The 24,894-nt window shown below is 42.8% G+C and overlaps 1 protein-coding gene across 1 annotated transcript in view; it reads left to right on the top strand.

Annotated features, from left to right (window-relative positions):
* Positions 1-24,894, top strand: part of INO80D (INO80 complex subunit D) — a gene marked incomplete at its 3' end in the record, with an annotated part of 97,640 nt that overhangs the window by 13,288 nt on the left and 59,458 nt on the right. Inside the window, 5 exon segments of the mRNA XM_080932896.1 lie at positions 4,659-4,749; positions 4,858-5,104; positions 12,444-13,174; positions 19,334-19,442; positions 23,582-23,806. Of these exon segments, the coding sequence (XP_080789022.1) occupies positions 4,887-5,104; positions 12,444-13,174; positions 19,334-19,442; positions 23,582-23,806 (1,283 nt within the window). The 5' untranslated portion in view covers positions 4,659-4,749; positions 4,858-4,886.

The following is a 24,894-nucleotide window of genomic DNA, read 5'->3' as shown; positions in this document are numbered from 1 at the left end:
TTGTAACACAGACTGGCTTTGGCCTCTGGCAGTCCTGCTTCCCCTGGTGCTGGAAAGACAGGTCTGCACCACCACACCTGGCTAGAAAGGTTTCTAAAAGAAAGTGGGGTGTGGTGGCTCAGGCCTGTTTATTTTTAATTTGTGCTGTGTGCATGGAGGTGTACACAGTCATGTGTATACATTCACGTGAGTGAACACAGCTGCATGCCCCGGTGCAGGATGACTGGTCTAGTCCTCACCTTCTGCGTAATTTGAGGGTCTTTGTTTGTTTGTTCTTTCCTGCTGCCCTTGTCAGGATAGCTGACTTGAGAGCTTCAAGGAGCTCTCCTGTCTCTGCCTCCCATCTCCTGTTAGGATGTTGGAGTGCCATGATTACCGATGTTTGCTACTGCATGTGGGTTTTCGTGGATTCTGGGCATTCAAACTCAGGTCTTCAGATTTGTGTAGTAGGTGCTTTTCCCACTGAACCATCATCTTGGCTATGTAAATAACTTTTAAGAAACTTTACTTATATGTAAGATGTTTTTAAAAAATTAAAACAAAAATTACATTTATTGTGTGTGTGCACACATTTATGCCACCACACAGTTGTGGATGCCAGAGCAGAAGGTGCCAGTGCCTGCCCTTCCTTTTGCAGTGTGGGTTCCGTGGATGGAGCTCAGGTGCTTAGGCTGGTTACCAGTGTTACCCATTGAGCCATCTCGACAGCTCCAAGGGAAACTTTTAAAAAAAATGGTAGATCTTCAACTAGACTTGAATTAATTGGAGAGATTTGGTGATGAATGAATGGCACAGAATGTGAGCTTTCAAATCTTTTGTAGATTTGCTTTCACTTCTTCTTGTCTTAAGTACCCATACCTTTAGGGCAAGTAGAATTTGTTTTGAGGCAGTCTCTCTTGTATGCCAAGCTAGTCTGTAACTAACTATATAGCTGAGGATGCTCCTGACTTCAGATCTTTCTATCTCTGCCTCATGAGTGCTAGAAACACAGGTGTGTATCAGTAACATCTGGTTTGTGCAGTTCTGGGATGAAACCCAGGGGTTTGTACAGTAGGCAAGACCTCTCCCCACTCAGCCCAGCCCCTAAAATTGATTGACACCCCCCCCCCCACACACACACATGAACTTTGCTAGGGATTGACTCTACAGCCTTCTTCCTGGGCAATCATTCTCAGTCCACCCTGCAGTGAGCTTGTTGTCTGTCTGTCCTCCCTCCCTTCCTTCTTTCTCCTGGAGGGGCTCTGGATTAGGAGGCCTAAAGGATGCTGTTGTCCCAGTTAACTAGCAATGTGGCCCAGCGCTGACTCCACGGAGCCTTTGAGTTTCTTGGTCTGCATCCTTATTCTAGAGGCAACAAAACTTACTTTAGTTCAGTTTGTCTTTCTTTTGTCCTAATAAGGTGAAACAGAAAGCTCTTGCTTTTGCTCCACATTTGTGCATGGCTAGGTCTGTTAGTGCACGTGTTTTATTAACTGTACTAACAGTTTGGATTTGCTTTGTCTTTGTGAAGCCTGAGACCCTGACACTGCAGAATAGGTTCATTTTATTGTTACAGTCTGTACGGTGCTTTGTAATCTTCATTTTTATCTTCCTGTGTAGTGAATGTTCTTTTCTCCAGGAGCATATAGCATCTCTTGTTCTCACTGGCAGATAGAAAGACAGTAGCATGCCACACAGTTGACATTGTGAATAGCTCCTGTTTCTCCAAAGTTTATCACGTGCTGACTATGACTCTTAGCTCAGTCCCTGCATTACCACTGGGTCCTTAGAACCTAGTGATGACACTGCTGCTGTCATTCCTGTTTTGTGGATGAGAAACCCAAGATTCTGAGAGGTTAAATGTTCAAGATAACAGTAATTGGCAGATTTTGGACTTGAACTTCCCATTTGTTGTGCTGCAGTCATTCTGTGTGTTATCCTGTTGATTGGTGTGAGGAATTTCTGTGTTGCCAGTTCCTCCTTCCTTTGTTCTGTCTTCCTTCTTCTAGCTTGGGTTTGTGTAGTGCCAGGAATTAAACTCCAGTCTTGCACTGTGCTGAGCATCTCCCACCTCTGTGCTCTACTGGCAGCAACAGAGTTTTTCTTTTTTCTTCTGAGACAGCATCTCATGACCTTGAACTTTTGATCCTCCTGTGTCCATCTTCAGAGTGCCGATTCAGGCCTAGGTCTAAATGTCTCACCACGCTCATTTCATGTAGTGCTGGGATGAAACCCTGGGCTTCATGTATAATAAGCCAGCACTCTGCCACCTGATATTCAAGTTCTTTTTTCTTTTCCCAGAGGCAGGGGGATTTCTCCATGTAGTCCTGGACTAACTTTGTAGACCAGTCTGGTCTCGAACTCACAGACATCTGACTGCCTCTGCCTCCCAACTGCTAGGATTAAAGGCAGACAGCACGCCCAGCCTCATGATTTTAAAGGAAGAGATAAAAGCTGTCATCCACCATCTGCTGACTTTTGGAAGAGTTGAGGTTCTGTCACCTCACTGAGACTTGGACCTCATAAACTAGGTCCAGCCTGTTGATACAGACTGTGGTGTTCTATAAATGCTACATTTGGTCTTTCTGTGTCCTAGTGCAGCAGATGCTACATAATTTCTCTCTTCATTTTCTTAGGGAGTACTGGGTTAGAAGATCCCAACCATGATTAGTCAGTCCTTGTATTTGACTGGCTAGGAGAACTGAACCGGCTGATGTGAAGTGGCCAACTAATTCAAACTTGGTCTCAAGGAGGTCAGGTTTGGATGGGATGGTTATGGCACACAGAACACTAGAAAAGCAATAGCAGTGTGTTATTGTGTGTGTGTGTGTGTGTGTGTGTGTGTGTGTGTGCGCGCGCGCGCGCGTGCGCGCTATCATAAGAGTGCTATGATGGGTGTATGTAGGTCAGAGGGTCACTTTCAGGAGCTGGCTCTCTCCACCCACTATATGGATCCTTGGGATTGAACTGAGATCAGGTTTGGTGGCAGACTTTGATTAGAGTCATCTTGCTGGCCCAGAAATAACATCTTTTAAAAACAGAATTTGTTGCATGTTATGTGTATGTAGTGTATATTTTAATTTAATTTTTTCTTTAAGCATGTGGTGTGTGTGTGTGTGTGAGAGAGAGAGAGAGAGAGAGACAGATAGACAGACAGACAGAGTGAGTGTGTGTTCATGTGTTTCTCAGTGTACAAGCCTAATGCTGATGTCAGGAATCTTCCTCAGTTGACTTCAGTTGATCTCCACCTTGTATTTTGAGGCAGGGCATTAGGTACATTGCTAGTCTCCCTAGCCAGTTTCCTTGGGGATCCTGTGTCTGCCATCCACACATAGGAATTACAGGTGGGTCATCACATTCAGTTGGTATTTTATGCGTTCTAGATAGCTGAACTTCTGTCTTTATGTTTCTATAGCAAGTGCCACTGATCCAAAATTTCTAGCCTCCCCCCCAATTTTCTTTTTTTAAATACTCATGTAGTCTACACTGGCCTTGAACTCCTAGTCTTCTGGCCTCTACTGCACAAGAGCTGAGATTTTACAGATGAATACCATCATGCCTGACTTAAAGTTTCATTTATCTGACTCTTGTCTGTGAGTGTGCTGTGTATGGGCATGCATGCTACACTGTGTACACAGAGGCCTGAACAATGTGAGGGAGTCAGTTAATTTTTGCTTCTGTGGGCTCCAGGGACAAGGTGACCAGGCTTGTGCTGCGGGTGTTTTGCCCACCAAAGCCATCTAACCGCTCTTTCTCTCTTCGTCTGCCTCTCCATTATTTTTATTGCGTTTGTTTCTTTTGTGTGCTGTGTGCTTGTGTATGCATACATGCCGTGGGTGCCTTTGCCTGAAACTAACTTGTCTCTTTATAAACATGTTCTTCCTGTGTACCTGGATGATGTGGCTAGAACTCTGTATAGAACAGGCAGCCTTGGATTAGACACAGTCCTTCTGCTTTGTCTTCCCAAATGTCAGGATAGTAGGTGTGTGATACCATAACCAACTCTGTTTTATATTTCATACAAACATTTTTTAAAAGAAATTGCTAAATATTTTGTCAATGTAACAAAAGATGTAGTGCTCTGTAAAACCCTAATTTTGAAATTTTGTATTTATTTGTTTTATGTGTATGGGTATTTTGACTGCATTTGTGCCTGTACACCACAGGAGTGCCTAGTGCCCTCAGAGTCCTTGGGACTGCAGTTACAGATTGTTATGAGTTCTGGGGTTGAACCCAAGTTCTCTGGGAAAACAGCAGTGCTCTTCACTGCTGAGCCATCTGTCCAGCTCCCAGCCTTTTCCCTCTCACGTGAGACTGAGTCTCATGTAGCCCAGGCTGACTCTTACTGTATAGCTGAGGATGACCTAGAATCCTGGTTCTCCTACCAGCACCTCCCAAATGCTGGATTATAGGTGTAGACCCTCGTGGAATTAACTTGACAGAAGAGGGTCTAGCTTTGAGCTACTCTGAGCTAGTCACAAGTGAATATGATTTGGTTCAATTTTGGAGAGTGAGATAACACATTTTACAAAGTCCCCTTTTCCTGTTGGGTCTTATCCTTGGAATATTAGATTCAAATCAGTCTATCATCTTAGGAAGGGTGACACGGAAATATTTTATATTCTGGTTGAGCTGGTTTTGTTAATGTCTGTGTTAACAAGTCCTTTGATATTTTGTAGACAATCTGCTTCTTCTTGATTGAACAGCATTCCAAACTGTGGTACCCTGGGCTCTCTTCACATTGCTGTGGTGCAAAAGATTTAAAATCAGGTATGGCTGAGAGGCTACAAGCCCCGCAGTGAAATTCTCCACTTGACTCTACCGTACACTCTCTGATGTGTTTATCATCTGGGTTTCTTTTTTGTGGTGGCCTTTTAGCTGATGTTCACAAGGAATAGAGTCACGTGATGTATGAAGGGAAACATATACACTTCTCTGAGGTTGACAATAAGCCCTTGTGCTCATATAGCCCCAAACTGTGCAAGCAGCGGCGACTCAACGGCTACGCTTTCTGTATCAGACACGTTCTGGAAGACAAGACTGCCCCCTTCAAGCAATGTGAATATGTGGCCAAGTATAACAGCCAGCGCTGTACCAACCCCATTCCCAAATCAGAGGATCGCAGGTAAGAACTGTTCAGACCACTCCTTGTCCATTCACTCCCTGTTGTCTCTGGTACTGTTTCTTTTCAGTGGGTTACATTTCAGTGCTAAATTCTGGGGCTGTCCCAAAAAAAACTATGGAGTACTTCTGGTTAAGAAAGCTGTTTTCTTTAAGTGAAGCAGGACATTTTAGGGGGCATTTAAAAGTATGTTAAGGTATTTTCTTCTTTTATTGATTTCATACACTTCTACTTTTTTGTTAGTTGTTTTTCAAGACAGGGCTTTTCTGTGGAGTCCTGGCTGTTCTGGAACTCAGTCTGTAGACCAGGCTGGCCTCAGACTCACAGAGATCCACCTGCTTCTGCCTGTCTTTTAGACATTAAAAAAAATATTCCTAAAAATTACTGCTCACCCTTGCAGTGTTGGTCTGTTGGTGTGAGGCCACCAAAGGAGCTGCTGGCCTCTGCTTACTGGCTGCCACAGGATAGGAACTAGCTAAGCGCTACCATCAGCATTAATTTAGATTTTTCGGGGGGAAATGCCTGAATGAAAGGAAATAAAATATGTCTTAGTTGGAAAATAATTTAAAATAATGAAACCATTCATTAGATTTGCTCTATGACACATGTCTAAATTATTTTTGGCATTGTTTTCTCATGTGGCCTTTTATGGTCAAGAAGAATCCCACATATATTATGTTTATGAAACTGTATTTTTGGGGGCTGGAGAGATGGTTCAGTGGTTAGAGCACTGACTGCTCTTCCAGAGGTCCTGAGTTCAATTCCCAGCAACCACATGGTGGCTCACAACCATCTGTAATGGGATCTGATGCCCTCTTCTGGTGTTTCTGAAGAGCTACAGTGTTACATGTATAAAATAAATAAATAATTTAAAAAAAGAAACTGTATTTTCACTTAAAAAACCTCAATTATCCTCTTTATATTTTTCCTGCATTTTCATATTTCATTTAACAAATTATTTTTAGTCAGAAAAGAGCTAATCCTTTCTGGTTTACAGGTCACCAAATAATGTCACAAACTTTCAGGGAGCAAAAGTACTGCAGAGGCTTGGAAGTCAGTGTGGGCGGGTGTGGGAGTCAGTGTGGGCGGGTGTGGGAGTCAGTGTGGGCAGGTGTGGGAGTCAGTGTGGGGCGGGATGGGCTTGGGAGCAGTTTGGTTGGTGTGAGAAGGGATCTCATCTGTAAGCTGGTGTCCGCAAACATGTCTCATAGGCTGTACACACACTAGAAGTCGAGCACTCAGTGCCTTAGGAACGTGCTCCACAGCTGCAGGTGTCCGTGGCTCCCCTATGGATGGGGTTGTATCACAGAACCATTCTAGCATTACTGAAAGCTCTCTGAGACAGCACTGCCCTAAACATTCTGCCTCCGGCCTGAGAGACTCTTTGCTCTCCTCGGTCTACCTCTTCCTGTTCTTCATATGCTAGCTGTGGCGACAGCTGTCTGTGCGTCCCCTAACCAAGGAGATGTACTACAGGTGGCCACATGCAGCATGTGGAAATTTCTTGGCAGATGTGCAGATACTGACCACAGAGCTAAACCTAGGGTTCAAGACTTTAAAAAGCAGTTCTGCAACCTGAGGGGAGTGGCCAGCTCTCCAGACTTTGAGCCAGGCCTGAGCTAACTCTGGGAATGGGGCAGGTTCTAGGACAGCTGTGGTCTCTGCCCTCACTCCACTCGTCAGAGCTGGAGCAGGGTGTGTCAAGGATGCGTCTGAGAGAGGGCAATTATGGGCATCACACCTTCCATTAAGGGTCTGAGGCTTCTTTGCTTTGTGTCTTGGCAAATGAACCCTTTTCCACTTCAGTGGAAGTCAGACTTAGATCTTTTTTTCTTCCTTGTCCATTCCCATTTGATGGCAATGGAGAGCTCCTCAGGGGTGCAAGCTGCAGTAGGCTGGGGTAAAGGGTTTGGCTTTGGGATGCCTTTCCTGGGGTCATTATTACAGAATAATGAGGAAAATCTGGCTGAGGTGGTGGTGCTGGAGTCATCCTGAAAGAAGAAGCAAGAGACCCACTTCAAGTTCAGGAGTGCTCTGGAGGTCAGAACAGGCAGGGCATTAGCCACAGCGGGAAGGGTGTGTCCAGAAGCAGCCAGGCTCCATCTAGAGACAGGCTGGCTCCTTAGGAGAGTGCCACAGTTACGGAAAGCAAAGCTGGAAGAAGCATGGGCAACCTGGGACTTTACAAGCTGCACCACAGCCCTGTCCTTTGTAACTTCAGGTGCTTAGTGACTGCCCCACCTGGCTCTGGGACTGCAGCTACACTCTCTGCCCACCCCTTCGATAGCTGCATTTTTACTTTAAGGGGAGACTTTTATCACTAGAATTTGTGAAAAACATTGTGTTGGTTTTTTCTTTATATTGTGCTATTTTAAAATTTATATTTATTCATTCATTTACTCTTTATTTAGGTCTTGTTTATTTGTTCTTTTAGACAGTGTTTCTCTGTATGGCCCTGGCCATCCTGGAACTCACTCCTAGACAAGGCTGGCCTCAAAATTAGAGATTCCCCTGTCTCTGCCTCCTGAGCACTGGGATTAACCACCCGGCTACGTTGTGCTATTTTTAAGAAATGAGTTGTACTTGGTTAACTTTTACATTTGTAGGAAAAATATTTCATATATACTCTCTCCATACTTCTTTTCATTCTCTAGATCAGTGATTTTTTTTAAAGATTTATTTATTTATTGTGTATACAGTGTTCAGCCTGCACATATGCCTGCAGGCCAGAAGAGGGCACCAGAGCCCATTACAGATGGTTGTGAGCCACCTTGTGGTTGCTGGGAATTGAAAGTGCTTTGGAAGAGCAGCCAGTGCTCTTAACCTCTAATCTATCACCTCAGCCCAAAATAATTCTTGATCACAGTTTTGGATACTGTGTTAGGGTAGAAAATTGGAACTATTTTAACACACACTCTCTTCCGAGTGTTTGTGAATATTCTTTAAAGTAAGCATATGTGAACCTGCATAAACTAGCCAGAAAAGAACGGTGCATTTTGTGCTTAGTATTTTTTGGATTTAGTGTGAAACGCATGATTTCTGTAGGTAGAGAGTGTACCAAAATGAGCACACAGACAGGATTGGGGATTTTCTTGTAGAATTTCTGGCGAGCATACGCGGCTCCAGTTATAGTGCCTGAAAGTCAGAATCATGCCTAGCAGATCAAGGAAGAAGATGTCAACCTCAGGAGTGCAAGGGACCTGTGCATTGGACACTTGGTGCTTGGCTCTTGGGACTGAGCGGTAATCCCTCACCCTGCCTATAGTGGAACTGCATTGTTGTGGTGCCTTCACCACAGGTTTTCACACACGCTTCACACACGCACTCCTGGACACCTTTTCTCCTGAGCCACAGCCACTGGGATCCGAGAGATCTGGGGAGTTTCTCAAACATGTTTCATCTGTGTGACTTTTCTTCTTTAGAGAACAAGAAGGGGAAGGGGTTTTGCATTTCTATATTGAGAGAAATACTAAGTGTACATTCTATTTCAAAGCTGTCCCATGACTGTGGAACTGCAAAAACTTTTGTTGTTTGTTGTTGAAATATTTAATCACGACCTGGGGTTTCTACACCACCTTAGACTGTTTGGCTCCCAGATAAAAAACCACACACAACCTTTATATTTATAAGTCTTAAACGGTACAAAAGTTAGGCAGCTGCCTACCTTCTGTGCTGTTATAATCTACTTTCTTATTACTATGTTTCATCTGGGCTGCTCTTAACTCCAGTTGGCCAGCCCTCAGGGCCACATTTTCTTTCTCCTCCTACCTTCTTGTGGGTCCTCTTTAGCCCCAAGCTCCCGAAACCTAAACCTAATCCCCCCACCTATGTCTGTTACTGCCCATCTATTGGCATCTTTATTTACCAATCAGAAATAACTTGGGAGCAGGGTCACTTAGCATTTTAAATTTGGACTCTCTTGTTTATGGGGCGACCATTAAGATGGAAGTAGCATTAGGCCCATCCACTATAGTTGGTAGTGTTGTTTGCAAATAAGTTAAATTAGAATTAGAAAGATGTTAATATTTCTGTTATTTCAAGAAATCCAGGTTGAATTCATGTCATAGTATGTTTAAATTCTATATAAATGTTACTATTTAATCATTAATCAATTAGAAAAATTAATCATTTGAAAAAAAGAATTTTTGTTAATACAGTTACTCTTTGAACATTGAAGAATTTGAGGTAATCTTACTTATTATTCTGTAAGACAACAAACTTTAGTTGACAGCTAGTTAGGCGTTAACTCTTCCTACAGTACTCAGGATGGTATAACAGCACAGGCTGTACACACAGCTGTCCCTCACTCTAGCCACTGGAAAATAAAGATTTATTTATTCATTATATGTGAGTATACTGTAGCTGTCTTCAGGCACACCAGAAGGGGCAGCAGATCCTGTTACAGATGGTTGTGAGCCACCATGTGGTTGCTGGGATTTGAACTCAGGACCTCTAGAAGAGCAGTCAGTCACTGAGCCATCTCTTCAACCCCAGTAGTCTGCATTCTTAAAATCCCTCTTTCTAGAGGCTGGTGAGATGGCTCTGCTAGTAAAGGCACTGAGGACCTGGGATCAGTCCCTGGGAAATTGCATGGTAGAAGGAATAGAAACAACTCTCCAAAGTTTCTTCTGATTCTACATATGGACCATGGCATGTATATGCGTGCGTGCGTATGTGTGTGTGTGTGTGTGTTCAAGCAAACTGACAGTAAGCACTTGAGCTGCTTTTCTTTTTTTTTTAAGATTTATTTATTATATATAAGTACAGTGTAGCTGTTTTCAGCCAGTGCCCTTAACCACTGAGCCATCTCTCCAGCCTCAGTGGCTTCTCTTAAAAAAGAAAAATTCTTCTTAACTGTACTAGAACATCTACTTAATTTTACCCAGCATTTAACATAAATATACAAATAAGGATTTGCTACTTTGTCTGGGGGAACGATTAATTGATTAGGCATTTGTGAGCTGCCCAGCATTAGTGTTGGGAATCCAAACTCGGGTCCTCATGATTGAGAAGCAAGCATTCTTCACCACCAAGCCATCTCTAACACTGACTTCTAACTTAGAATACAAAATTCTGCCAGACTGTTCTTTGGTGAGAAATTAATCTTTTCATCAAATGCTGAAAACCGTTTGTTTTGTTATTTTTCAATGCTGGATACTGAACCCAGACCCTTGCTCTCCCAGTGAGCCATCTATCCTCCTAGCCCTTTTTTACTTAAGATAAAACCATCCTTGTGTAGCCCAGGCTGGCCTCATACTTGTTATACTCCTGGCTTGATATTCTGAGTGGTTGGAATTGTGTGTGTGCTACTGTGTGTGACTATGTTTTCCTCTTGGACTATTGTGTTTTGATCCTATGCTTCAAGTCCAGGTTGGCTTTGAACTTCCTGTATAGGGGAAAGTGACTGAACTCCTGATCCTCTCGCCTTTACCTCCCAAGTGCCGGGGTTAAAGGCTGGTACACATATCTAATACTATTGCTGCTGTTGCTGTTGCTGCTTCCTCTTCCTCCTTCTCCTCCCCCTCCCCCTCCTTCTCCTTCTCCTCCTCCTCCTTCTTATTAGTTTTTCCTACATTACATTATTTTTCTTATTGCCCTCAGTTTAAGACTCTCTTGTTCAGGATATATGTGGGGTCTGACTCAAAATTCCAGGTCTGCTCAGTTCTGTGGAGATATCTCGTGTTTGCTGCAATAATTGGTTCTGTCTTCAGATAGCTTTGGGAAACCCTGGCAGATGGGTGCATCTCCCTTGGAACTTCATAATACACATTATTATACATAATGCTTTGAGAAGTTTTTCAGCAGAAACAAGCAACAACAAAATCATTATGTAATTTTTGGTTAAGCCATAATTTTCCAAATTGGCATAATCGAGGAGCACTGTTTTGATGGCACACTTGTTAGTATGCTGTGGAAACTGAAGAATATGAATTGGAGAATATTGTTTCACAGACCTTAACAGGCTTTCAGGATGGTTGATTGTCTTAACAGGTATTTATTTCCTCAGTCTCTATTGTAGCCTTCATGGTGTTTATGTTACAATGGTAGCCTACCTATTCCTGATGATTAATGAGAGTCATCATGAGCTGAGCTTTTAGTTTTACCTCAGTTTGGTCACTTTTCCCTGGGAAAGCAGTTTGCACAAATTAATGTTTGTAAACGCAGTGTAGTTATCTGAATGGAGGCCATTATTTCAGTGCCTACTTCAGCTTAGTGCTGGAGGAGACAGTGCTTGTTCTCACTTTTCTGCCTGTCAGACATTCATTCCACTAATGCCTAGTTCCCAAGCTCTGTGTGCGTTTGTGTGCACGAATGTGTATATCTGTGTGTATCTCATGGTACATGTCAGCTATGTTATAAGATCTTGGTGAATCTCCAGGAACTTAGGTGGTGTTGGAGTATAATGCTTTTTTGCATAAGAGACTTAAGTGTTCTTCACACTTGGTGAGTTAGTTCATTTGCTGTGGATAGAGAAGAACAAAGCTGTGTGAGACAGCAGCCAAGTTGCTGTCCAGGTCCCTTGCCAGTGGACAGACCGGACTTTGTCTGGCAACATCTGTACTTGAGCAGTTCATGTATGTGCCTTATCAAAATTACAGGACTTCAGTTGGGGATAGCTTGAGCGTGATGACAATTAGTGTTTCAATTTTATTTTCTGAGAGAGGGTCTTTCTGGGCAGCTAATCTAATTATGGTCCTCCTAAGTGTTGGCATTACAGGCTTGTGCTGCTATTTCCAGCTGGCTGCTACTTTTGTTTGTTTGTAGCTTATTTGTTTCCAAGACAGGGTTTCTCTGGGGCTGGAGAGATGGCGCAGTGGTTGAGAGCACTGATTATTCTTTCAGAGGTCCTGAGTTCAATACCCAGCAACCACACGGTGGCTCACAACCATCTGTAATAGAATCTGATGCTCTCTTCTGGTGTGTCTGAGGAGAGCACAGTGTACTCACATATAATAAATAAATGAATCTCTGAAAAAAAAAAAAAAAAAAGACAGGGTTTCTCTGAATAGCCTTGGCTGCCCTGGAACTCGATCTGCAGACTGAGGCTCGTCCGATAGCTGTGAATGCAGAGCTCCGCCTGTGCCTCCCGAGTGCTGGGGTTAAGGTCGTGCACTGCCTCTGCCCAGCTGGCTGTAATGTTCTTTGATGGGGTTTTTAGAGTCTACAGCTAGCTTTGAAGGTCTCCTGATCCTCCTGCCTCCACTTCCTAAGCGCTCAACAGTACCTGCCCTTGGCCACTCGATTTTTAGTATGTTTGGATTTAGATTTTGTAGTATGTATTTTGATGTTGTGATTTACATATATGTGAAGAACGTCTTCCGTGTTTATATGCATTTTGCAGGTACTGCAACAGCCACTTGCAGGTACTTGGCTTTATCCCGAAAAAAGAGAGGAAGAAAAAGAATGACCCGGTAGATGAGGTGAAGGTCAGGCACCAGATGGACGCCATGGCCTTTAGCCTGACGGTACCTTCCCTGGCCTTGAAGATGCCCAATGGACTGGATAGCATGTCCCTCTCTCCACCTGGGGCAAGGGTTCCTCTCCACTACCTGGAAACTGAGTTGGAAGACCCCTTTGCTTTCAATGAGGAAGACGATGACCTAAAGAAAGGGGTGACTGTAAGAAAAAAGTTGCAGAGCAAGTTGGCTCAGAACCGGCAACGCCAGAGAGAGACAGAGATTTTAAAAGTTCGGCAAGAGCACTTTAGCACCCCTCCTACCCCTCCACAGCAGCACGCCCACCTGTCACCTCTGTCTACTTCTTTAAAACCTCCAGCGCCACCACAGGGTTCAGTCTGCAAGTCACCTCAACCTCAGAACACCAGCCTACCAATGCAGGGAGTGGCCCCCAGCACACACACTATAGCACAAACAAGGCAGGCCGCTCACAAGAGGCCTCTGCCCCTCCTTCCCTCCAGTCGAGCTCCCATCTCAGACGCCCCCAGGACTGACCGAATCCTTATGAAAGCCACCACCTTCTCTCCACACTTGTCCTGTATAAGCCGACTGCAGAGACTGGTGAAACTGTGTACCCAAAAGCATCAGCTGGACGCGGACCTCTTTCCTCATTTAGGTGAGTGGGGCTCTCTTCCTGTAACTGATTGTGTCTGCCGTAGCTGTTGTGTGTTTCAGTACACCACTCACAGTAAACATCTTTTTGGATAGCTGGTTGAGTAGGTACGGTTTTTAATTGACCATTTAGAATTTTTGTTATAGCTTTGAAAATGAAATTCTTGGGAGTTTTAGGTTGCTCTGACAGTTTCATGTGCATGCAAATGTATTTTCATTATATTTAATATCCCATTGCGTCTTCTTGCCTCCCTCTTCCAGTGGACCCTTCTTTCTTACAAGTCCCTTTTCTATTTTGTATTGCTTATGTTTTCATTTTGTTGCTGATACAAAGTTTAATTAGCTTTGCTTCCTGAGCATGTAGACTGTCATAGTTTTCATTAATGGCTATAGCAATATATAATAAAAAGGATGGTTGTGCTTGCTTTACCTCTGTGTGTTCATTGAAGTTCTGAGTGTCTTAGAGAGGGCATAGGCTAGCCAATTCTTAGCTCAGGGGGTCCCCCCAGCCTCAGTATATTTTATTAGACTGTGTGGGCTACAGTTTTATTGTCTCAGTGTGGCAGTAGCGTTACTGTCTGCTCATGGGTTTTCTTCTATACTTGGTGAAAAAGCCAGGCACAGTACCATATGACTAGTATCCTATCGTTTGGTCGGCAGAGGCAGAAAGGTTGTTCAAGTTTGAGCCAGCCTGGTCTACATAGTGAGTTCCAGGACAGTCGGGGTTTGGTAGTGAAATCCAAACCCTAAAAATGTCATTAAGGAAGTCTCATGGTAGTTCATGTTTAGGATTGAAAAATAAGAAAATATAAATAGAACTTATTATTTTATTTCTTAATTTAATGTAGTGTGTGTGTGTGTGTGTGTGTGTTGTAAGTATTAGTATGTGTAGAGTTCAGAAGAACAACTTTAAGGAGTTGTTTCTCCTATTCCACCATGGGATCTGTGGATTGAATTCAAGTCAGGTTTTATGATAAATGCTTTTACCATTAAGCCAGATAAAGGTTCTGATTTTTTTGTCTGGTTGGTTTTGTGGGTTTTGTTTATTTGTTTTGTTTGTTTTTGAAACAAGGCCTGGCTGTGCTGGTACTTGCTCCATAGACAAGGCTAACCTCGAACTCAGAGATCCTCCTACCTCTGTCTTCTGAGTACTGTGATTAATGGTGTCCTACTAGCACCTGTTGCTAGAATACACACACACACACACACACACACACACACACACACACACACACGATTTATTTTCTTTTTAGCTATATGTGTCCCTATGTGAGTTTATTCACACTTGATTTCAGGTGCCTACAGAGTCCAGAGGCGGATGTTGATCCCTTGGACCTGGAGTTACAGAGTTCTGGGAGCTGAACTCAGGTCTTCTGTAAGAGCAGTATATGCTCTTAACTGCTGAGCCATCTCTTCAGCCTCTAGAGCCTACTTTTGAATGTGCTGTGAGCTAAAATTGTACATAGTAGGAAGCATTTCTTATTTCCTTTAAAGGATGTGAGTGGAGGACTGTGGATGGTCGGTGAGCCAGTGAGAACATTAATTCCCACAGCAGATCGGAACACGGCAGTGAGGAAATCCTGTGGGCAATCATGTATTTATCTATCGCTGGTGAATAGGGTGACGACCACCTAATTATAAAATAATTGTTTGGGGGATTCTGACTCATACCTGTAATATAGCACTTGGGAGGCTGAGATATGAATTTGAGGCTAGTCTGGGCTATAGAGTAAGAATGTGTTTCAAAAAAGCATTACAGGGGGCTAGAGAAATGGCTTTGCAACTAAGAGCACTTGCCTCTTTTATAGAGTACCTGAGTTTGGGAGACCCACAATCACCTGTGTTCGAAGGATCTAGTCCCCTCTTCTGGCTTCCAAGAGGAGTACCCCAAGATGTGTCATACTCTTACAGATATATACATACATTAAAATTTTTCATTTTAAAGAATCTGGGTTTGGATTCTCTCCATATTTGGGATTTTTGTGATTCCGTCCTAGCAGTAAATATTGAAATACATATGTGTTCACTGTAGCATTTCTTACAGAAATAACAATCTGAATATGTTGAATAACCAATAGAAAATTTGAGTTACATGTGTGTATGTTTTACATGTTATTATAGAACTGTTATGAAGACTGAACTTGGTAGTAAAAAATGCAGAAGAATTATGTTATTTCATTTTGTAAAAACTAAGTAACCAAGAGGAACTAAGCGAGAGCATCAATAGATATATTCTGTGGTTATGTATATGACGGATGCCCACTCACGGACTGGGGTGGGGCAGGGGTGTGCTTTACTATAAACGAGAGTACTGGGCTTTCTTTTATATTATTTCACCCATTACTAAATTATCTGAATAAAAGCTCTGGATTAGAGTAAGCAAAAATAATAAAATAATCCCAAACCTACTAAATACCCATTTGTTATGACCTTACCTTAACTTTTTAAAAATAAGTTAAATCAAGTTACAATTATACATACTTATTTATAACCTCCTTTAAAAATCTAGCATCAAATGTGTTTGCAAGTTAATAATTTTGTCATACATAGCATAATTTGTCATGGCTGAATTTAAATTATTTCTAGTTTATATTACTTTAAACTACTGTAGATGCATAGCTTTGCAGCAAAGTAATTACTGTCACATTTTTAGTTTTTTTTTTTTTAAATATATAACAAAAAGAAGACTTGCATGAATTCTGTGGGAGAAAGGGGACCAGGCCAGACATGTGGTTCACACATGAAGATCTGAGGACAGCATAGTGGGTCAGTTCTCTCTCACCTTCTCTTGGGTTTCAGAGACTGAACTTGATCATTAGGCTTGTGCCAAAAATATCTTTAACTTCTGAGTCATTTCAGCTGCCTTTTTCTTTTTCTCTGTGTAGACAGTGTATGTCTGTGTAACTGTGGGCTTTTCCACCCGTGCCCCAGTTCCTGAAATGACAACTCCAAGACTTAATTATATATGAATAAATGCCTAGGCCATGAGCTTGGGCTTGCTCCCCGATTAGCCCGTAACTTAATTAACCCGTTTGTTCTATGAGTGCCACATGGCCGGTTACCTCTTCTCAGTTTCATGCTTCTGTCTCCTCAGAGCTCAGGGTGAATCTCTTCCTATGTCCAATTGTATCCCAGAGTTCCTCTCTCCCTACTGGAACTTCCACCTCCTATTTCCTGTCTCAGCTCATTGGCCAATAAGCCAATTTTTATTAATAGGTGATGCAATAAAAATGGAGATTCTCTCTACATGTATGTGTATACGTGTGTATGCAAATGCATGCATATGATTGTAGAAGCCAGGTCTATATTGCATGTGTCCTGTCATACACACACACACATCAGAGAAAACAATTAACAAAAAAGTGTTGATATTGAGGGGTGTGGATGTAGCTCATTTGGTAGATTCTTGCTGGCATGCATGACACCCATGCATGGGTTAGATCCCCATATTACTTAAATGTGGTGTAGGGTAAAATGCCTGTGATCCCAGTACTTGGGAGATGGAGGCAGGAGGATCAGGAGTTTAAATTCATCTTTTACTACATAGTGAGTTCATGGCCAGCCTAGGCTATATGAGAGTTTGCCTCGAAACTAAAGTAATCTAAGCTAAACTAAATTCAATGAAACAAAAGCAGTTTATTCATGATGCACCTAGAGCGATCATCAGCTTTTCTTCACACAGCACAGGAGCTTCGTGCACATGTCCTGTTTAGTCATACAGTATGCTAGGCAGTTCTCAGGGCTGAGATGTAATAAGGCAGATGATTATAAAGTCAAACTCCTTGTCCCTTTATGTGCAACCCTGCCTTTCCTGCCTTGGTTCGTGTGAAGTAGCAGCAGCTACCACCGTCACACCCACGTCATTGCTGGCAGCCGTCCACAGGCCTAGTGCATCAGTATTTCAAAAGTTTTTTTTTTTTATTTATTTATTTATTTTGTGTATGTGAGTACACTATAGCTGTCTTCAGATACACCAGAAGAGGGCATCAGATCTCATTACAGATGGTTCTGAGCCACCATGTGGTTGCTGGGAATTGAACTCAGGACCTCTGGAAGAGCAGTCAGTGCTCTTAATCATTGAACCATTTCTCCAGCCCTTATTTATATGTTTTATGAAACAATATTTATCTTGCAAGTATTTATTTGCCTTTTCATTCATTTTTATTAACCCTTTTACTGATTGCTAGAGCTGTTTACACATAATTCACACAATTTCACATAATTACACATAATTACGTATTTTTGTAAAGCCTCCCCTCCCCTTGTCACTGTTTCAAATATCTGTTTTGTTGGAGAGGTGGGTGGCGCACATTTATGTAATTATTTGTTTCTTTGATCTTATTCATTCATTCATTCATTCATTCATTCATTCATTTATTTTGTGTGTGTGGGTGTGTGCGTGCGAGCGCACACCCCGAGTACCATGGAGTACCTACAGAGGTCAGAGTACAGTTTGGAGAATTGTTTCTTTCCTTCCATGTGGGTTTTGGAGATTGAACTCACGTGAGTCTTGATTGAAACCATTCTTACTTCTTAAGCTACCCTCCCTACTCCTGATTGTTTGACCTTGAAGTCAGAGTGTCCTTTCTCAGTATTCTGAGTGCCATGCATACTCTGAGCCACCATGCCCGAGTCATTTTTATCTTCATTCTTTGAACAGAGTGAAGTTTTCCAAAAAAGCATTTAATGATTTTGTATGTGTGTGCGTGTTTTTAAATCCAAGCATATTAGAGACTTATGGTTCTTTCGAGAAAACAGACATTGTAGTATTTTCTGGGTACCCATTGGTAGTCTGCTTTCAAGTCAGGGAGAACATGTTAAGAAAAATCCATTCTGTGGTTCATGTTATGGCCCTTCCTGGGCTGGTCTTAAAGGTCTGCTTGATGGACGGTTACTTTTAAGCAGGAGAAACACATCCATTTTTTTTTCAAGATTAATTTATTTAATGTAGACGAGTATACGGTCACTATCTTCAGACACACCAGAAGAAGGCAACAGATCCCATTACAGATGGTTGTGAGCCACCATGCAGTTGCTGGGAATTGGGCTCAGGACTTCTGGAAGAGCAATCAGTGCTCTTAACAGCTTAGCCATCTCTCCAGCCCCCACATCCATCTTTATACTGCAGAGAGACCCCATAGACACTCAGCCTTTTCTTTCCTGGCTACATCAGTTACTTTTGTTTTCTCCTGAGACAGGGCTTCTCATTGTGTAGCCCTGGCTGGCCTGGGACTCAGTTGTAGATCAGGCTGGCCTCACACCCATAAAGATCCTTGCCTCTACTTCTGCCTCAGCCTCCCAAGTGCTGAGATAAAAGGCATGAGGCGCAGTGTCTGGCTTTTCTTATCCTTTTCCCCCTTTTTAAAAAACTAGTTTTTGAATGTTTGTTTTGTTATTTTCAGTCAGGGGCTCCTGAATCTCAGGCTGGCTTTGAACTCTATAGCTGAGGGTGGCATTGAACCTGTGATCCTCCCACCTCCATGATTCAAACACTGGGATTACAGGCATGTGGCACCATACAGGTTTTAGATTCTGTTGGGGATTATGCCTAGTGCTTTGTGCATTCTAGCCAAACACTCTGTCAGGTAAACTACAGCACCAGCTACGACTTTGATAATTTGTTTTTAACATTCATTGTTTTAGTGTTTGACTTTTTTTTTTTTTCTTCAAACTTAGTGTATGACGTTTTGATATTTGAATGATTTTATGTATTGGGAGCTCAGTTTCTTTGCTTGTGTTGTTTCCAAATGATTAACAAAGTGTATTATGAAGCCCATTCTTGAAGCACAGCACAGCTTTACTGTTAAAATGGTGTGTTTTAAAAGCTGAGTGTATATCAAATATCTTTGGAGTTTATCAGGTTCACTGTGGTAGATGTTGCTTATATATTTTAGACAGCATTTTTGTCTGGATTTTATTGTTTTAAAATTTCATCACATTAATTTTCATTGGGGTGTGTGTGTGCCACTGCACACATGTGACGGTCAGAGGACAGCTTGTGGAAGTTGGTGCTGTTCTACCACATGGGTCCCTGGGCTTGAACCCAGGTAGTTAGGCTTGGCAGTGAGTGCCTTGTTATTGAGGAGCCGTCTTGCCAGTCTTTGTGTAAGTCTTAAATAAATTACTGTTTTGTCTAACGTGTCATCCTCACTGTCGGATGCAGGGTTGGACTGGTCTGAGGAGAGCGGAGAGGAGCTGGAGGACTCGGATCAGGCTTCGCCGTATCAGGTCGCGTGGTCCATCCGAGAAACCCTCAGACATGAAAGACACACGTAAGCTGTCGTTTTTTGGTTTTATTCTTGGATATGTAGCAATTTGCCTTTCTTCCTGTCTGTTCCAGTGTTTTTTATTAAATTTTACTATGTGATAATTAGGTTTAGTTAGTCAAATTTAATTCTATTTGGGAATAAATAAATTATATTGTTTGAGCAAACTTGACGTTTTCTTGCTAAATATGTTTCCCTCTCTTTCCCACTTGCCGATGTTTAATATAGCAGAAGTGAAAGGTGTCTTGGAGATTATCTGATGTAATTTCATCTTATAAAAGTGGAAAACATACCCGGAAAGCTGAGGCAGTTGACCATACTCACTCTGAGGTCTTCCTGAGCACCGCCATGCGTCATAGCCCATGTGACAGCTAGAAATAGTGTTTCGCAGTCCACTCGTGTCGTGCTAAGTGTTCTTCGAGCCTTCATCAGTGGTATCTGTAGATGATGAGTGTGCATCTTCATAGTAACAAGCAATGCAAGAATGAGCTCCTTTTATTGACTTCTTTAGCAGTATAAAGAAAGCAGCAGTTGGTGTACCATGAGCAAATGGAGTGACCTCTTTGTTGGTGGGGCTGGAAGATGATTGCTCACAGACTGAGCTGATCCTTTATTTAAAGGCTTGGGGTCTACATAAATACCCACCGAAACAGAGACAAGCTCATTTGACATCTGACAGATCCATTCCTGGAAGTTCACAGCTTCCTAGTATGGACATAGAGTTTATCTTATGCCTCTTGAATTTGTAGGAATGTGATAGATTAGTACAATAGGAAATGAAAAATGATTTTGTAGAGATTGATCATATACCGAGAGTACACGGAAGCAAATTATAGTCAAGCTTATTTGTGCTTGGAATTGCAGCAAAGGGAATTAGCTGGGTTTTATTAATAGGCAATGCCAAGAAGTTGTAGTAGCTTCCGCATCCATTTCTGCTCTTGGAGTTTGATCTCCACCACACTATTTCTGTCTTTCTTGGCCCTGAGAGAGTGTTGGGAACAACAGTTTTTACTCACTCGGGTTCCATTTCATGCTTCAGAATGGCTGCCTACTACTGCTGTGCTCTTTGAGCAAAGCACACAGTAGGGTTGTCATGCTTAGCTTTGTAGTTACAGAGCCATCGGGCACACATCATGTCCACTAACTTGAGAGGTTTCTGGTCAGTTCTACAAATGGTGAATTAACACAAGAGAGTGATCTGCTGAGAGATGACTGACAGCAGATGGAAGCCATTTCTACTTTAATTCCTGTGACAGCCTAAGTATCGGTTTGGGGGTGGATTGCTCGCAGTTGGAAGCAGTGTACATTCTGTTTCTGCCTTTTGCTCTTATGGAATTGTCACAGCAACAGTGCCCTTTATTTTTCTCTGTGGAGCATTTCACACGCCTGGCTGCTGTGATGGCCACAAAACCCTGCTTTTCTAGTTTTTACTTTTCGTCTTTTAACAAATAATATATTACCTGACTACTTACCCAGCTTTAGTGTACTGTGTGCATGTATGGTTTCCCCCCCCCCCCCGTGTGTGTGTGTGTGTGTGTGTGTGTGTGTGTGTACACAGGCCTCCCATGTGGAAGCTGGAGGATATCAGATGTCCTATTCTGACTCTCTCTGCCTTATTCCTTTGAGATCAGGTTTCTCGATGAACCCGAGGCTAGTCTGGTTGTTACCAAGTTCTGGCAGTCCCCATTCCCACCTATTAGGGTTATAAGTGTGTGCACCATGCCCCCACCCCTTTTTTAGATTCATTTCTTTTATTGTATGAGTTTTCAGTCTGCCTACATTACATAAATATCCAAGGCCCAAGGAGATAAGAATGGGGCCTTGGATACCCTGGAACTGGAGCTATGCTACGGATGGATACTGGGAATGAAAACCAGGCACTCAGTAAGAATAGAACGTTTCTAATCCCAGAGCCATCTCTTCCCCTCTTTACTCCCATCCTCTTACATGGGTTCTAGGCATCCACACTCAGGCCCCTGTGCTTACCCAGCAGTGTTCTTACTCACTGAGCCCTTGCTACTCATTTTCTTTCTTTTTTTTGTTTACTGAGAGGTTGCCCTATATAGCCCTGGCTGTTCTGGAACTCACAGTGTAGACCAGGCTGCCTCAAACTTAAAGAGATCCTCCTGTGTCAGCCTCCTGCGTAGCTGACTGCTGGGATCAAAGGTGAGCACCACCATGTCTGGCTATTACCCATTTCCTTAAATACCTATAAAGATCTTCCTCATCTTTGAAATGAAGTTCAACTCTCCTCCAGCCTCCCTTACTGGGAATTGAACATGAATGCTCTACTGCTGAGCTATGTGTCAGCCCTTTTCTTTACTTAATTTTGGGACAGGTTTTTGCCACATTGCTCAGGCTGGACCAGAATTCACTCTACAGGCTTTTAACTTGGGAACTTCCTGCCTCAGCTTCCTGAGTAGCTGGAAATACAGACCAGTAATACCAGGCCTGACACTAAACCATTAACTTGGCTTTTACATTTGGAAACGTGAACTGTCCTCACTCCCTTCATTCTGTACCCTTCTTAGCCCAGCTACTTACCACGTGCCTTTACTGTCCTACCACACAGTGTTCTGTGTGAGCTCCTGATGTCTGTGCTCAGCATGGATGCTTTCTTCAAGGTTAGCGCTCCTGCTGTCTCCTTTGCAGACTGAGCCTTTCATCCAGCACTGAGCATCAGCGACACTCTTCCATACCTCTGCCACCAGCTCACACTCGGTCACACTCAGTCACAGGATGCTTAGAGCACCCATCGGCCCTACTAGACCCCTCAGGTGTGGACCTACAGTGAGACTCTGAGGAACAATTGAAACATAAACTCATTCTTAGACTCTGCCTCACAAACATTCTCACCGGTAGATCTGCAGTAAGGTCTGGGAACCTGATGTTTTAAGACACTCCTAGATTTTTCTTCCCACACACACTCTGACAGGTAGCTGTGGCTAACTTGGAGCTCACTGTGTAGTCAGTCTAGCAGTGAATTTGAGATTGCAAACTTGTATCTGGCTGAAACCCCAACCCCAACCCCAATATTTGTTTTTTGTTTTGTTGGTTTTGTTTATTTTGTTTTTTGCAATAAGGTCTCACCATGAATGCCAGTCTAGCCCTGAATTCAAGGCACTCTTCCTGCCTCTGTCTCCTGAGTATGTCACCAAGCTAAGTTCTCAGATATTTTTTCTGCCTTGTGTTAGAGATTTGAGCCTTTGGACTCTCTGCCCCACTCACTGTGTTAGTTACTGGTTCTGGCCTCTTTTGCATTATTCTTTCTGGGAGTGGATTTCTCTCGTGTAAATCTCATTGCGAGCTCTTTCCCACTTGGTCTGCTGTGGTTGTTAGCATAATAGACGCAAGTAGATGTCCAATAGATGAAAAGATCAACAGAACCTTTAATTTGTGTGTTTATTAGTAGAAACCCTTCTGTAAAGGACATGCTGGCGACAGGCAGTGTTAGCCCGCTCTCTGGGAGTGCCCATGTAGTGTTTCCTTATAATAGAAGATAAAGAAGATCATGTAACATCAGTGTTCAGGTAATGTGCAGTATTAGTAACAATAAAAAATGAGGTCAAATTTGTCCTTTACAAAAGTTGACATTTTGCCCTCGGTGTTGGTGGCAATACTGAGCAAGCACAGCACTGTCAGCTGAGAAGTACCTGAGCATCCTTTCCAGCAGACACTTAAATTGGGACCAGCATGGTAGGAAGTGTAAGCCTGGCCTGAGAAAGCAGTGTAGATGCCTCTGTAGCTACATGGCTTCCATGGTTACTATGCCATCCATTCTCTAAGTTAGAAAAGATGACATCCACCGGAATGTGAAGGGCAGCTCTTGGTAAGTGCTGTTGGAAGTGGCTGCTGTGTTTTGGAGGTGACTGTTTTCATGAAGGTACCATGCCTGGATCCTCACAGTGAGCAAAGATAAAGAAATGCTGTCCTTCCTGTCCTGCTCTGGTGTGGTAGAGCCAGTGAAAGGCCTGCCAGGATGAGGAACACTGCTGCTGCAATCTAGTGCTTGTCTTCAGTGCTGCTGGAATTTCTCCTGCTTTATTGTGTTCTCATGCCACAGAAGTGTTGAACCCTTTTTGTTTTCTCAGCCCTTTCTTACACGAACCCCATGTAATCAGTTTCCCTCTCCCTGCCCTTTCCAGGTCAGACGACGACGGCGTGGAGAGCAGGAGCTCCAGGGTGACCCAACTTTGCACTTACTTTCAGCAGAAATACAAGCACCTCTGCCGCCTGGAGCGGGCAGAGTCTCGACAGAAGAAATGCCGGCATACCTTTAGGAAGGCGCTGCTGCAGGCAGCCAGTAAGGAGCCTGAGTGCACTGGTCAGCTGATACAAGAACTGCGGAGAGCCGCGTGCAGCCGAGACAGGTTAGCGCCACTGCGGCAAGGCCTCCCTTCTCGGGCCTCGTCTCCTACTTGGCTTTATTCACCTTTGAGGGATAGTTGAGGCACTGTGTGAGGTGAACACTTAAGTCCCAAGGAGTTGAGTGCCGTGTTTGGTTTTGTTGTTCAGGAGTGCTACCTCGGTAATCCAGTGGCACAGTCTTGAGCTGACAGAAACCAATTCATTTATTGGTTCTTTGATTCCTTGAGTTGCATTAGACTTTATTCATTGAAGAGATTTGAGAATGTTACTTCTCTAGCTTGTTAGCTTTACGAATCTGTGTCATCCAGACCAACTTCAAACTCTGGATCCTCTCGCCTCAGCCTCCCGAGTACTGAGATCATGGTAGACACCAGTTCATCTGACTGACTGTGTTTGCTGTCTTAAGAAAGTAAACAAAGATAAAATCCAATGCTTACAGTTTTTCTGTTATTTAAATTAATAATTATTGTTTTTAAAAATCACATCTTTTCTAACCATAACCTAGTATTTTTATTTTATAATAAAACACATTTTACTTGTGTTAGTTATGCTTTCTTTCAATCACACTACCTTGTGTTCACAATAGTTGGTTGTGTTTCTTTTTGTTTTTCTTGCTGTCTCACTGGTCATTGTGTAAATACGTACTACAGACTCGGGCTGGCCTTAGACTTTACTGCCTATTCTTAGTCTCAGAAGTACTGGGATTCCAGGCATGTGCCACCAAATTTAGGAAAATAGATTTTTTTCTTGAATATTTTTAATTTATATTTCGAATATTATCCCCTTTCCTGGTTTCCCATCCCCCCTGCTTCTATGAGGGTACTCACCCACCCAGCCACCCCTTCCCACCTCCCCACCCTGACATTCCCTGGAAGACAGAATTTTAGTGACTATGTAACATAAGTATCATTCTTCAGACTTTTTCTATTTTATGTATTTAAGTTAAAAATGACCTGTATTGTTGAAAAGTTCTTTGTTGGTCTATTTTTCCACCAGTGTCCCAGTTCCCGAATAACAACTTGGACACTTGTTATTTATTAAAAAAAAAATGCCTAGCCCATAAGCCAGGCACTTTCCACTAGGTTGTACC

This window comes from Micromys minutus, assembly GCF_963924665.1.
Source record: "Micromys minutus genome assembly, chromosome: 19".
NCBI classification, from domain to species: Eukaryota; Metazoa; Chordata; class Mammalia; order Rodentia; family Muridae; genus Micromys; species Micromys minutus.
This window is presented reverse-complemented; position numbering and strand designations above follow the sequence as displayed.